Source organism: Mus caroli, unplaced genomic scaffold (assembly GCF_978045245.1).
Source record: "Mus caroli unplaced genomic scaffold, Mus_caroli_1 scaffold_18, whole genome shotgun sequence".
Taxonomy (NCBI): Eukaryota; Metazoa; Chordata; class Mammalia; order Rodentia; family Muridae; genus Mus; species Mus caroli.
In genome coordinates, this window is record NW_028227273.1 from 37,353,968 (window position 1) to 37,366,933 (window position 12,966).

At 39.1% G+C, this 12,966-nt stretch overlaps 1 protein-coding gene across 3 annotated transcripts in view; it reads left to right on the forward strand.

Moving 5' to 3' along the window:
* LOC110312732 (vomeronasal type-2 receptor 116-like) overlaps positions 1 to 9,107 on the forward strand; it is a 51,502-nt gene extending 42,395 nt beyond the window's left edge. For all 3 annotated transcript variants that reach the window (XM_085832841.1, XM_085832840.1, XM_085832842.1), the window contains one exon: positions 6,461 to 9,107. In XM_085832841.1, the coding sequence (XP_085688967.1) occupies positions 6,461 to 7,362 (902 nt within the window). In that variant the 3' untranslated portion in view covers positions 7,363 to 9,107. The remainder of the gene's footprint in view (positions 1 to 6,460) is intronic.
* Positions 9,108 to 12,966: the final 3,859 nt, after the last annotated feature.

A 12,966-nucleotide genomic window follows, 5' to 3' on the forward strand; every position in this document is an offset into this window, starting at 1 on the left:
TGGGTTGGAAGTCAATCTTATCAGATATTAGAATGGCTACTCCAGCTTGTTTCTTCATACCATTTGCTTGGAAAATTGTTTTCCAGCCTTTCATTCTGAGGTAGTGTCTATCTTTTTCTCTGAGATGAGTTTCCTGTAAGCAGCAAAATGTTGGGTCTTGTTTGTGTAGCCAGTTTGTTAGTCTATGTCTTTTTATCGGGGAGTTGAGTCCATTGATATTAAGAGATATTAAGGAAAAGTAATTGTTGTTTCCTGTTATTTTTGTTGTTAAAGTTGGCATTTTGTTCTTGTGGCTGTCTTCTTTTAGGTTTGTTGAGGGATTACCTTCTTGTTGTTTCTAGGGCGTAGTTCCTGTCCTTGTATTGGTTTTTTTCTGTTATTATCCTTTGAAGGGCTGGATTCGTGGAGAGATAATGTGTGAATTTGGTTTTGTCGTGGAATACTTTGGTTTCTCCATCTATGTTAATTGAGAGTTTGGCTGGGTATAGTAGCCTGGGCTGGAATTTGTGTTCTTTTAGTGTCTGTATAACATCCATCCAGGATCTTCTGGCTTTCATAGTCTCTGGTGAAAAATCTGGTGTAATTCTGATAGGCTTGCCTTTATATGTTACTTGGCCTTTTTCTCTTACTGCTTTTAGTATTCTATCTTTATTTAGAGCATTTGTTGTTCTGATTATAATTTGTCGGGAGGTATTTCTTTTCTGGTCCAGTCTATTTGGAGTTCTGTAGGCTTCTTGTATGTTCATGGGCATCTCTTTCTTTAGATTTGGGAAGTTTTCTTCTATAATTTTGTTGAAGATGTTTGCTGGTCCTTTGAGTTGAAAATCTTCATTCTCATCCACTCCTATTATCCGTAGGTTTGGTCTTCTCATTGTGTCCTGTATTTCTTGGATGTTTTGAGTTAGGATCTTTTTGCATTTTACATTTTCCTTGATTGTTGTGCCGATGATCTCTATGGAATCTTCTGCACCTGAGATTCTCTCTTCCATCTCTTGTATTCTGTTGCTGATGCTCGTATCTATGGTTCCAGATTTCTTTCCTAGGGTTTCTATCTCCAGTGTTGCCTCATTTTGGGTTTTCTTTATTGTGTCTACTTCCCTTTTTAGGTCTAGTATGGTTTTGTTCATTTCCATCATCTGTTTGGATGTGTTTTCCTGTTTTTCTGTAAGGACTTCTACCTGTTTGATTATGTTATCCTGCTTTTCTTTAAGGATTTGTAACTCTTTAGCAGTGTTCTCCTGCAATTCTTTAAGGGATTTTTGTGCTTCCTCTTTACTGTCTTCTACCTGTTTACCAGTGTTCCTTTGTATTTCTTTAAGTGTGTTATTAAAGTCCTTCTTGAAGTCCTCTACCACCATCAGGAGATATGCTTTTAGATCCGTGTCTAGCTTTTCCGGTGTGTTGGGGTGCCCTGGACTGGGCGAAGTGGGAGTGCTGGGTTCTGATGATGGTGAGTGGTCTTGGTTTCTGTTAGTAAGATTATTATGTTTACCTTTCACCATCTGGTAATCTCTGGGGTTAGTTGTTGTCATTGTCACTGTTTAAAGATTGGAGCAGAAGCTGTGTTCCACTCACCAGCAGTCTCAAAATCCTGTGGCGGGGGTCGTGGGTAGCTTTCAGTACCCCGGTGCTGGTCCAGCCGGAAGAGGCCTGTGGTTCTACTCAGGCCGGTTTTCTGCTTCCCTAACTAATGCAGTCTCAGGTCCCGCGCGCAATTGGATTGGAGCAGAAGCTGTGTTCCACTCACCAGAAGTCTTAAGATCCTGTGGCGGGTGTTGTGGGTAGCTGGCGAGTGTCAGCCAACCCTGCACCCTAGCTACCCCGGCGCTTTTCTGACCGGAGAGGCTTGTGGCCCTACTGAGGCCGGATTTCTGCCTCCCCAACCAAAGCAGTCTCAGGTCCTGCGTGATTGGACTGGAGCAGAAGCTGTGTTCCACTCACCAGCAGTCTCAAAATCCTGTGGCAGGGGTCCTGGGTAGCTGGCGGGTGTCCCCTGTTATTTTTTCTAAGAGATGGAATTATGTTTGTGTAGCTATCTTCTTTTGGGTTTGCTGAAAGAAACCCAACTTTCTTGCTTTTTCTAGGGTGTAGTTTCCCTCCTTGTGTTGGAGTTTTTCATCTATTATCCTTTGTAGGACTGGATTTGTGGAAGGATATTGTGTTTGGTTTTGTCTTGGAATATCTTGGTTTCTCCATCTGTGGTAATTGAGAGTTTTGCTGGATATAGAAGCCTGGGCTGGCATTTATGGTCTCTTAGGGTCTCTATGACATCTGCATCAGAAGTCTGGTGTAATTCTGATAGGCTTGACTTTATATTTTACTTGGCCTTTTTCCCTTACTGCTTTTAATATTCTTTCTGTGTTTTGTGAATTTGGTGTTTTGATTTTTATGTGACGGGAGAAATTTTTTTTTCTGGTCCAGGCTATTTGGAGTTCGGTAGGCTTCTTGTATGTTCATGGGCATCTCTTTCTTTAGGTTAGGGAAGTTTTCTTCTATAATTGTGTTGAAGATATTTACTAGCCTTTTAACTTGGGCATCTTTGCTCTCTTCTATATCTATTATCCTCAGGTTTGGTCTTTTCATTGTGTCCTGGATATCCTGGATGTTTGGGGTTAGGATCTTTTTGTATTTTGCATTTTCTTTGTCTATTGTGTCAATGTCTTCTATGATATCTTCTGCACCTGAGATTCTTTCTTCCATCTGTTTTATTCTATTGGTGATGCTTGCATCTATGACTCCTGATCTCTTTCCTAGGTTTTCTATCTCCAGGGTGGTCTCCCTTTGTGCTTTCCTTATTGTTTCTAATTTCAGTTTTAGATCCTGGATAGTTTTATTCAATTCCTTCACCTGTTTGGTTGTGTTTTTCTGTCATTCTTTAAGAGTTTTTTTTTTTCCTGTTTCCTCTTTAAGGGCTTCTAACTATTTACCTGTGTTCTCCTGTATTTCTTTGAAGGAGTTATTTATGTCTTCTTAATGTCCCCAATCATCATTATAAGATGTGATTTTAAATCTGAATCTTGATTTCCCAGTGTGTTGGGGTATCTGGGACTTGCTGTAGTGGGAGAACTGGGTTCTGATGATGCCAAGTAGCCTTGGTTTCTGTTGCTTATGCTCTTGTGCTTGTCTCTTGCCATCTGGTTATCTCTAATGCTACCTGCCCTTGACTTCTCTGACTGTAGCCTGTCTCTCCTGTGAGGTTTTGTCAGAACTCCTCAGAGTCCAGCTGTCTCTGTGACCCTGTGATTCTGGAATCTTGGGATCCTGGGATCCTGAGTGTGTCAGAGTTCCTGGGAGTCAAGCTGCCTCTGGTATTCTGAAATCCTAGTGTGACCAAGCTCCTGAGATCCTGTTGTGTCAGAGCTCCTGGGAGTCAAGCTTTCTCTGCATGTTCCATGAGTGGAAGGAGAGTCTGAGTCCTATGTTAGCTCCGGGCAGAGGTGTAATCTGGAAGCCTCTGACTAGGTGGGTGTTTGTGTTTCCCTGGTTCCTATGGGGGTCCCATTTAGGCTCGGTGTTGGGAAAGATGTTGTGGCCTCAGCTGTGATCTTGAGTGTGTCAGAGCTCAGGTGCTCCTGGGTGTGTCCGATCTCCTGGGAGTAGAGCTTCCTCTGTGATCCTGTGATCCTAGGCATTTCAGAGCTCCTGGGAGTCAGGCTCCATCTGGATGTTTTAAGAGTAGGTACAGAACCAACACCCCAGGTCTGCTTCAGGTGCAGGTTCAGACTGGAAGGAACCCATGCCACTTGGTGGGTGGAGGTTCCTGCATCCCTGGATCCTGGGAGACCCAGTTACTCCAGATGTGGGGTCAGATGTTGTGACCTCCTCACCTATGATCCTAGGCATGTTAGAGCACCTGGAAGTTGAGCTTCCTCTGGGTGTTGTGGGACTGGGTGTGGAGTCAGCACCAAAGGTTTGCCCAGGGCACAGGCTCAGACTATAAGGATACTGTATTTCTTTAAGGGATTTATGTATTTCCTCTTTAAGGGCTTCTACCTGTTTACCTGTGTTCTCCAGTATTTCTTTTTTATTGAATATTTTCTTTATTTACATTTCAAATGTTTCCAAGACTTTCCTAAGGAAACCCCCTATCCCATTCTCCCTCTCCCTGCCTCTATTAAGGTGCTCTCCTACCCACTCACTCTCACCTTCCCCTCTCTGGAATTCCCCTACACTGGGGCATCATCCTTCTTAAAGTCCACTATCATCATCATGAGATGTGATTTTAAATCAGAATCTTGTTTTCCAATTTGTTGGCTGGCTGTGGTGGGAGAACTGGGTTCTGATGATGCCAAGTATCCTTGATTTCTGTTGCTTAGTTTTTTGTGCTTGCATGTCACCATCTGATTATCTCTGGTGTTAGCTCATCTGGCTGTCTCTGACTGGAGCTTGTTCTTTCTGTGAGACTGTGATCCTGTGATCTTAGGTGTGTCATTATTCCTGGGAGACCAGCTCTCTCCAGGCAGAATTTGGGTATGGAGAGCTGTGGCATAGGGTAATCTCTGGGGTGCATATGGAAACTGGAAGGATCCTGTCCTCCACTGCTCTGCAGTTCCTGTGCAAATATGTAGCCAAGGATGGCTTCAAACTAGTGATTCTCCTGCCTTTGCCTCCTTCAGCAAATCCTACTGGTGTACATCACCACAAATGGCATAAGTTTTAATCTTATCTGTGAGTTTTCTGATGGAATATTAGGGTCATTCATGAAAATAATGATACTTTGACTTCTTTGTATAAATTTTACTTTATTCCTCTTGCCTCTTGCTTTATCTCAATATTACAAGTACAAAGTTTATGAATTGTAAAGAAAGTAAATACTTGTCTTGTTTCTGATCTTATTAGAAATGTTTTCTACTTGTCTTTTAAAACACAATGTTATCTGTATATTGTTTACATGCAGTTTCACTACTATTGTGAAATAATGCCACCATTCCTGGTTTAGTGGAAATATCAAAGTGTTTCTCCATTAATTGAGAGGATCATGTGTGTCCTGCCTTTGAGTCCATCTAAGTTATGTATTCTGCAGTTTTAATGTCCATATATTGAGTCTTTATCAATATTCATCAGGATACTGATCCATTACTTTCTTTCCTTCTTGTTCAATTACTTGGTTTTGGTACAAGACTAAAATTGGTTTCATTAAGAGACCTTCAAACTATTCTTTCTTTTTTATGAAAAGATATCTTCAAAAAGATAGGTTTTGTTTCTTCTTTTAAGGTCTGCCAAAATTAAATAATAAAGTTGTCTTGGTATTTTTATTTATTAAACAGTTAACTTAAAAGGAGATTAGTGAGATCTCTGGTTGGAATGTAGTACTAGGTTTCTGGGGCAGGTTACTTCTAATGAGTGGTTATTATAATTCACCTAAACACTATTAAAGTGTTATCCAGGCTTTCTTCACAATACAACTTCCTAGTATATTCTATACCTAAAGATTGTCTGACAGACAGACAAAAAGAATTCTTTATTAGAAAATGATTAGAGTTGTTTATATTAATGACATCATTACATGCATTCATGCCTGAATTCACAGTTTCTTTTTTAAAAAACATCATGTTTTAAATGAATAATCCCACTGACTTTAGAAATAAAATTCAATTTGAAGTATATGGAATTCCATTAATTTCAAATACCTAAAAAATATCAGTGAAATGCTTAAAGACCTCTAAATTGACAAGATAGATATCATATAGAAAAATAAGAAATATTTTTAAAGAAAGGACAAAGACGAGTTCTTGGCTGAAACATTTTAATGCTGAAATATTAAGGTAATCAAAAGTGATCTATTCATTGTTTTCGTCTGATCACCTTATGGTCAGGGATTTATGCTGATGACATTTCATGAGTGTCACTTCGTATATTACTAGGAGAGAGTCTCCCAGCAAATTGTTTGATCTTCTGTCTCTTGCCATATGGAAGTGTTTATATAGTTATACCCTAAGGACTGGGTATCATTTTATTGGTTGTACACTTCTGTAATGTTCTCTGTCTCCTGTACACAGATGTTTGCCTCATGTAACATTAGAATTGCATGTATCTGTCACTATAAGAACAAATATTTATAATATAGTCTTTGGAATAAACTGCATCAAGATACCAAAGGAAAAGCCTTTACCAACACTGAATGAGACAGCTCTTAGATCCTCATGACTCGCCCTCTAGAAAAACACATTTTGTTCTTGTGACATACACATTCAAATATATTGAAAATGCTGCAAGAGAGTAACTTTTGTATTTGCTGTGTGTTGAGGAGAGTTTTATTATGAATATGCCATATGATGAAAGAGCATTGGTATATGCACTTGAATTGAAAGAAGAAATGTAGGGTTGAAACATTGCTGACAGTTCACTCTACTGTCCACTGTCAAAAAACCAAACTACTTTATCCAATGCCACCAGGGATTATGGGAATGTGATAACATTTGTTGGATTATGACTGATATAATATTTCATTTTTCACCAGACAGTATTCAGTGTATAAAGTGTCCAGATGATCAGTATGCCAACACAGAACAAACTCACTGCATCCCTAAAGCCATGACTTTTCTGGCCTATGAAGATCCCTTGGGGATGGCTCTGGCTTGCATGGCTCTGTGCTTCTCTGCACTCACAGCTCTTATTCTTGGTGTCTTTGTAAAGCATCATGAAACTCCGATTGTGAAAGCCAATAACCGCACTCTCAGCTACATCCTGCTCATCTCCCTCATCTTATGTTTCCTCTGCTCATTGCCCTTCATTGGGCTTCCCAACATGGCTACTTGCATTTTACAGCAGATGTCATTTGGAGTTGTGTTCACTATAGCTGTATCTACTGTCTTGGCCAAAACTATTACTGTGGTTCTGGCTTTCAGAAGCACTGTACCAGGAAGAAGGATGAGGTGGATTCTGGTTTCACCTAACTTGATCATTCCCATATGTACACTTATCCAAATGGTTCTTTGTGCAATCTGGTTGGGAGCATCTGCTCCCTTTGTTGACATAAATACACACAGTGAACATGGCCACATCACCATCATGTGCAACAAGGGATCCGCTACTGCCTTTTACTGTGTTCTGGGATACCTAGGCTTTTTAGCTATGGGAACATTAACTGTGGCATTTTGGGCCAGGAACCTGCCTGATATCTTCAATGAAGCCAAGTTCCTGACATTTAGCATGCTGGTGTTCTGCAGTGTCTGGGTCACCTTCCTCCCTGTCTACCATAGCACCAAGGGGAAGATCATGGTGGCTGTGGAGGTCTTCTCCATCTTGGCCTCCAGTGCAGGGTTGCTAGGATGCATATTTGTCCCCAAATGCTACATAATTCTTATAAGACCTAAGAATGACTCTTTTAAAGGACTGAGAGGCACAAGAGTGTGCAAATGAAATATTCAGAATGCAAGATTGCCTTACATGTCTGCATTGCAAGCTCAGGATTTTGAGCCATCACAGAAAAACCATGTCATGAGAACAAACAGTAACTAAAATCATTTTACATCTTATCCACAATATTCAGCTTCTGTACAAACATCTAGCCTATTATTACAAGCATAAACAGATTTTTAGTTCAGAATATAAATACAATGCTGTAACAATAATATAGATATTTTAGAACAAAAACATGAAGAGTGAGCACTCTTTTCATTTACTGGCTAACTCTGGGATTCATATGTAGTATGTGAAGTGCAGTTATTATTGATAGCCCCCTTGACACTTGTTTTATAGCATTACATTTTAATATATTATTGAGTTTTAAGATTGTTTGGCTATGTCATACATTTACATCATGACCTATAATCACATATATCCTGATTTTTCTCCTCTATTTTTTCGTACATCTTACAAATTAGCCCCTCCTATAATACGTTTCCAACAAATCACTACTAAGTCTTATCGGTGCTGCATATGTGTAAGTGGTTTTGGACCTAAATGGCTATTGCACCCATGATTTGCTGCTAAATGTAGTTACCTACAAAATACCTTCACATGATCAAGCAGCCAAAATTCTCATACTGGTGAGAAAGATAACCTACAGGTCCACACATTATTAAGGAGCTATTGATAGCTCATAGCTACTAAGGAAGGTAAAAATCATTCTTTGAGAATGTGGCCACTATTAGGTTTCTCTTGCTCCAGTGGATAAATACACCTGTTCTTTAAAATTTCTCCATTCATTAATCAATCACATTTTTGTTTTACAAATACAAAATGTGTTGTGGATTTGGTCTAACATTTGTATTATGTCAATCGGGTCCCCAAAATCGCATATAAGTTTCTGAAGGTTCCTGGCCCAAGTGGATTTTTGATTGGAAAATATAGTTGCCAATGGCTGGCCATTGGGATTCCAGACAGAAGCAGGACTTTAGGATTCCCAGACAAGAGACCTGGAGACACAAGGAAAAAGAAGTTACCATGCCAGAAAAGGGGTAAGGACCAGGCCTGAGAGGTGCAGAAGAGAGAGCATAGCAATCATGTAAGATAAAGGGAAGAGCAACCTTAGTTCCTTCCCCCAACTGGGTCTAGAACAGTAAAGATGGAATATAGATTTTAGTACATAATAACTCAGGAATATTAGAGAGGTTGTTAACTATGTGGAGATTTGGGATTGGCCCAGCCTTTGAGCTGTTTAAGGCATGTTAAAATAAAAGTCTACATGTGTGTGTTTCATTCAGGAACTCAGAACATTGGGACAGGCAGTGAGGAATATGCATGGCCACTACTGGGTCAACTTGAGTAGATTAATTGGCAACTGGAACAAAACGCACCATTCAGTAACATTGCTGAATAATAAATTATTGTTAACTAGTTTTAGAGTGCTATATTTGCATGTGTACAAAGCATTGATTCAAAGACTAGCTATTCGTTTCAATCAATTTATTTCTTTTGATATTTTTTGCTCTTTGAAACACACTAAGTTCCTGATAGAGTTATTGACAGAACTGACTGTTATTTAATATTAACAAATTTCAAAATATTTATGTTATCTTGTTCTAAAATTTGTCTTCACTCTAAAGTAAAACACTTCCTTTCTTAAAGTTACTCCAAATTCATCCTCTCCCTTGATAATCCAAAATAAACCTTACATGTACATGTGTGAACTCAACCACTCAAGATATGTAAAAGTACATGATATTACCCTACCCCACCCCCACCCCCACTTTCTCCTTCACCGGGGCCTCAAGGCTCTTTAGGATTACGTGCATCTTCTCTCACTGAAGCCTGACAAGGCAGACCTCTGCTATACTTGTGCCAGGGACCTCGGACCAGTCGGTGTATGCTCATGGTTGGTGGGTCAATTTCTTGGAGTTCTGTGGGGTCTGTGTTAGTTGAGACTCTTAGTCCTCCTATGAGGTCACCCTCCACTTCAGTTTCTTCAATCCTTCTTCTAAGTCAACCATAGGGGTCCCTGACTTCGGTCCAAAAGTTAGTATAAGTATCTGATTCTGTCTCAATCCGCTGCTGGTAGTAGGGTCTCTTAGAGGACAGCCATGCTAGGCTCACTTCTAGAAGCATATTATAGCATCAGTAATAGTGTCAGGTATCGGTACCCTCACATGACATGAATTCCCAGTTGGACCAGTCATTGGACCACCTTTCCTACAATCTCTTCTCCATTTTTGTCCCTGCAGTGCTTTTAAGCAGGAATAATTATGGGTCAGAAATTTTAACTGTCAGTTAGTAGACCTGTCCCTCAGCCTGAGGCTCTGCCTATCTACTGGAGGTGGACTTTATAAGTTCCCTCAACACAAAGATGGGCATATTGGCTAAGGTCACCCCCATTGAGTCCTCACATCCTAAGTGTCTGCCTCTTTCTAGAGGGTTCTCCCACCTCCCACTCTCCAATGTTGCTTATCTCCATTTATTCTCTTGGACCTCTTGAGTTTCTGTACTGACCCCCTCCATACCAGATCCTGTTCCTCTTTTCACCTCCCCTATCCCTCTCTCACCCAGGTACCCCTGTTTCTCTGCTTCCATGATTATTTATTTCCCCCTTCTACGTGGGAGTGAGTAATCCTCACTTGGGCTTTTCTGCATGTTACACTTCTTACTATCTGTGGATTATAACCTAGGTATTCTGTATTTTTAGTTAATATCCAATTATGAGTGGATACATACCATGCATATCCTTTTGTGTATGTGTTAACTAGCTGAGAATAATATCTTCCAGTTCCATGCATTTGCCTGCAAAACTCATAATGTCCTCATTTTTAGTACCTAAATAGTATTCCATTGTGTAAATGAATCACATTTTCTGAATCCATTCTTCAGTTGAGGGATATCTGGGTTGTTTCCAGCTTCTGTCTATTACAAATAAGGCTGCTATGAACATGATGGTGGACGTGTCCTTGTGGTATGTAGGACATCCTTTGGGTATATGCCCAGGAGTATGATAGCTAGGACTTCAGGTAGAACTGTTTCCAATTTTCTAAGAAATCACCAGATTGATTTCAGAGTGTCTGTAATGGTTTGCAATCCCACCAGCAATGGATGAGTGTTACTCTTTCTCCATATCCTAGACAGCATGTACTGTCACTTCAGCTTTTTATCTTAGCCATTCTGATTGGTGTGAGGTGGATTCTCAAGGTCATTTTGATTTGCATTTCTCTGATGACTAAGGACTTTGAACATTTCTTTAAAGGCTTCTTGGCCATTTAAGATTCTTCTGTTGTAGATTCTCTGTTTAGCTCTGTACCTCAATTTTTAATTGTATTATTTGGATTTTTGGAGATTAACTTCTTCAGTTCTTTATATATTTTGGATATTAGCCTTCTGTCAGATGTAGGATTAGTGAGGATTTTTTCCCAATCTGTAAATTGGTTGTTTGTCCTATTGACTTTGCTCTTTGTCTTATAGAAGCTTTTTAGTTTCATGAGTTCCCACTTATCCATCGGTGAACTTAGAGCCTGACCCATTAGTGTTCTGTTCAGGAAATTTCCCCTGTGCCAATGCGTTCAAGGCTCTTTCCCTCTTTCTCTTCTATTAGATTCAGTGTACCTGGTTTTGTGTTGAGGTCCTTGACACATTTGGACTTGAGCTTTGTGCAAGATGATAAATATGGATATATTTTCATTCTTCTACATACACACCGCCAGTGGAACAGCACCATTTGTTGAAGATGCTTTCTTTTTTCCATTGTATGTTTTTTGCTTTGTTAAAGATCAAGTGTCTATAGGTGTGTGGGTTTGCTTCTGGTCTTTGATTCTATTATATTGATTTACCTGTCTGTCTCTGTATAAATGCCATGATGTTTTTATCACTATTGCGTTGTAGTACATATTGAGGTCAGGGATGGTGATTCCCCAGAAGGTTTTCCATGTGGAGTTGAAAATTGTTCTTTCCATGTCTGTAAAGAATTGTGGTGATATTTTCTGGGAATTGCATTGAATCTGTAGATTGTTTTTAGTAAGATGGACGTTATCACTACGTTAATCCTACCAGTTCATTAGCATGGTCGAACTTTTCCCCTTCTGAGATTGTCTTCGATTTCTTTTTTCAGGGATTTGAAGTTCTTGTCATACAGAACTTCATTCCATTTGCTTAGTAAGAGTTATTTGCAAGATATTTTATACTATTTGTGGCTATTATGAAGGGTGTTGTTTCCCTAATTTCTTTCTCTGCCTGTTTATCATTTGTATAAAGGAAGGGTACTGATTTGTTCCAGTTAATTTCATATACTCCCACTTTGCTGAAGTTGTTTATCAGCTGTAGGAGTTCTCTGGTGGAATTTTGGCGGACTCTTATATATACAGTCATATCATCTGCATATAGTGATATTTTGCCACCTTCCTTTTCAAAATGTTTCCCTTTGATTTCCTTTTGTTTTCTAATTATTCTGGCTAGAACTTCAAGTACTTCGTAGAGTACATAAAGAGAAAGAGTAAGCAGCTTTGTCTTGTCTGGGATTTTGTTGGGATTGCTTCTAATGTCTCTCCATTCTATTTTATGTTGGCTGTTGGTTTGCCAAATATTTCTTTTATTATGTTTAGGTATAAGCCATCAATTTCTGATCTCTCCAAGACTTTTAGAATGAAAGAATGTTGTGTTTTGTCAAAGGATTTTTCAGCATCTAATCAGATGATTATGTGGGCTTTTTCTTTGAGTTTGTTTATATAGTCTACCACATTGATGGATTTTCATATACGGAACCACCCCTGCATCCCTAAAATGAAACCTACTTGATTGTGGTGAATAATGGTTCAGTTTGTGAGAATTTTCTTGAGTATTTTTGAATCTATATTCATAAATGACATTGATTTGAAGTTCTCTTTCTTTGTTGGGTATTTGTGTGATTTAGGTATCAGAGTAATGCTTCTTCATGGAATGAACTAGGTAGTGTTTCTTCTGTTTCTATTTCAGGCAATAGTTTGAAGCGTATTGGTATTAGCTTTTCTTTGAAGGTACAACAGAACATTATGGACCAGAACTAAAACATTCTGGCCCTAGGCTTTTTTGATAACTATTTCTATTTCCTTAGAATTTATAGGACTTAGTTTTAATAGGTTTCCTGATGTTGATTTGACTCTGGTACAGTGTATCTGTCTAGATAATTATCCACTTCATCTGGATTTTCCATTTTTTGTTGAATATAAGCTTTTCTAATAGATTCAGAGAATTTTTTTTAATTTCCTCAGGTTCTGTTGATATGTTTCCCTTTTCATTTCTGGTTTTCTTAATTTAGATAGTGTCTCTTGTCCTTTAGCTAGTTTGGCTAGAAGTTTATCTATCATGTTGATTTTCTCAAAGAACCAGGTCTAGGTTTTGTTGATTCTGTATACTGTTCTCTTTGTTTCTACCTGGTTGATTTCAGCTCTGAGTTTGACAACATCTTGTCCTGCCTCCTTCTCCTCTTGGATGTGTTTGCTTCTTTCTGTTCTAGAGCTTTCAGGTGTGCTGTTAAGTTGCTTATATGGGATCTCTTCAATTTCTTTATGAAGGCACTTAGTGCTATGAATTTTCCTCTTAACACTATTTTCATTCTGTCCTATAGGC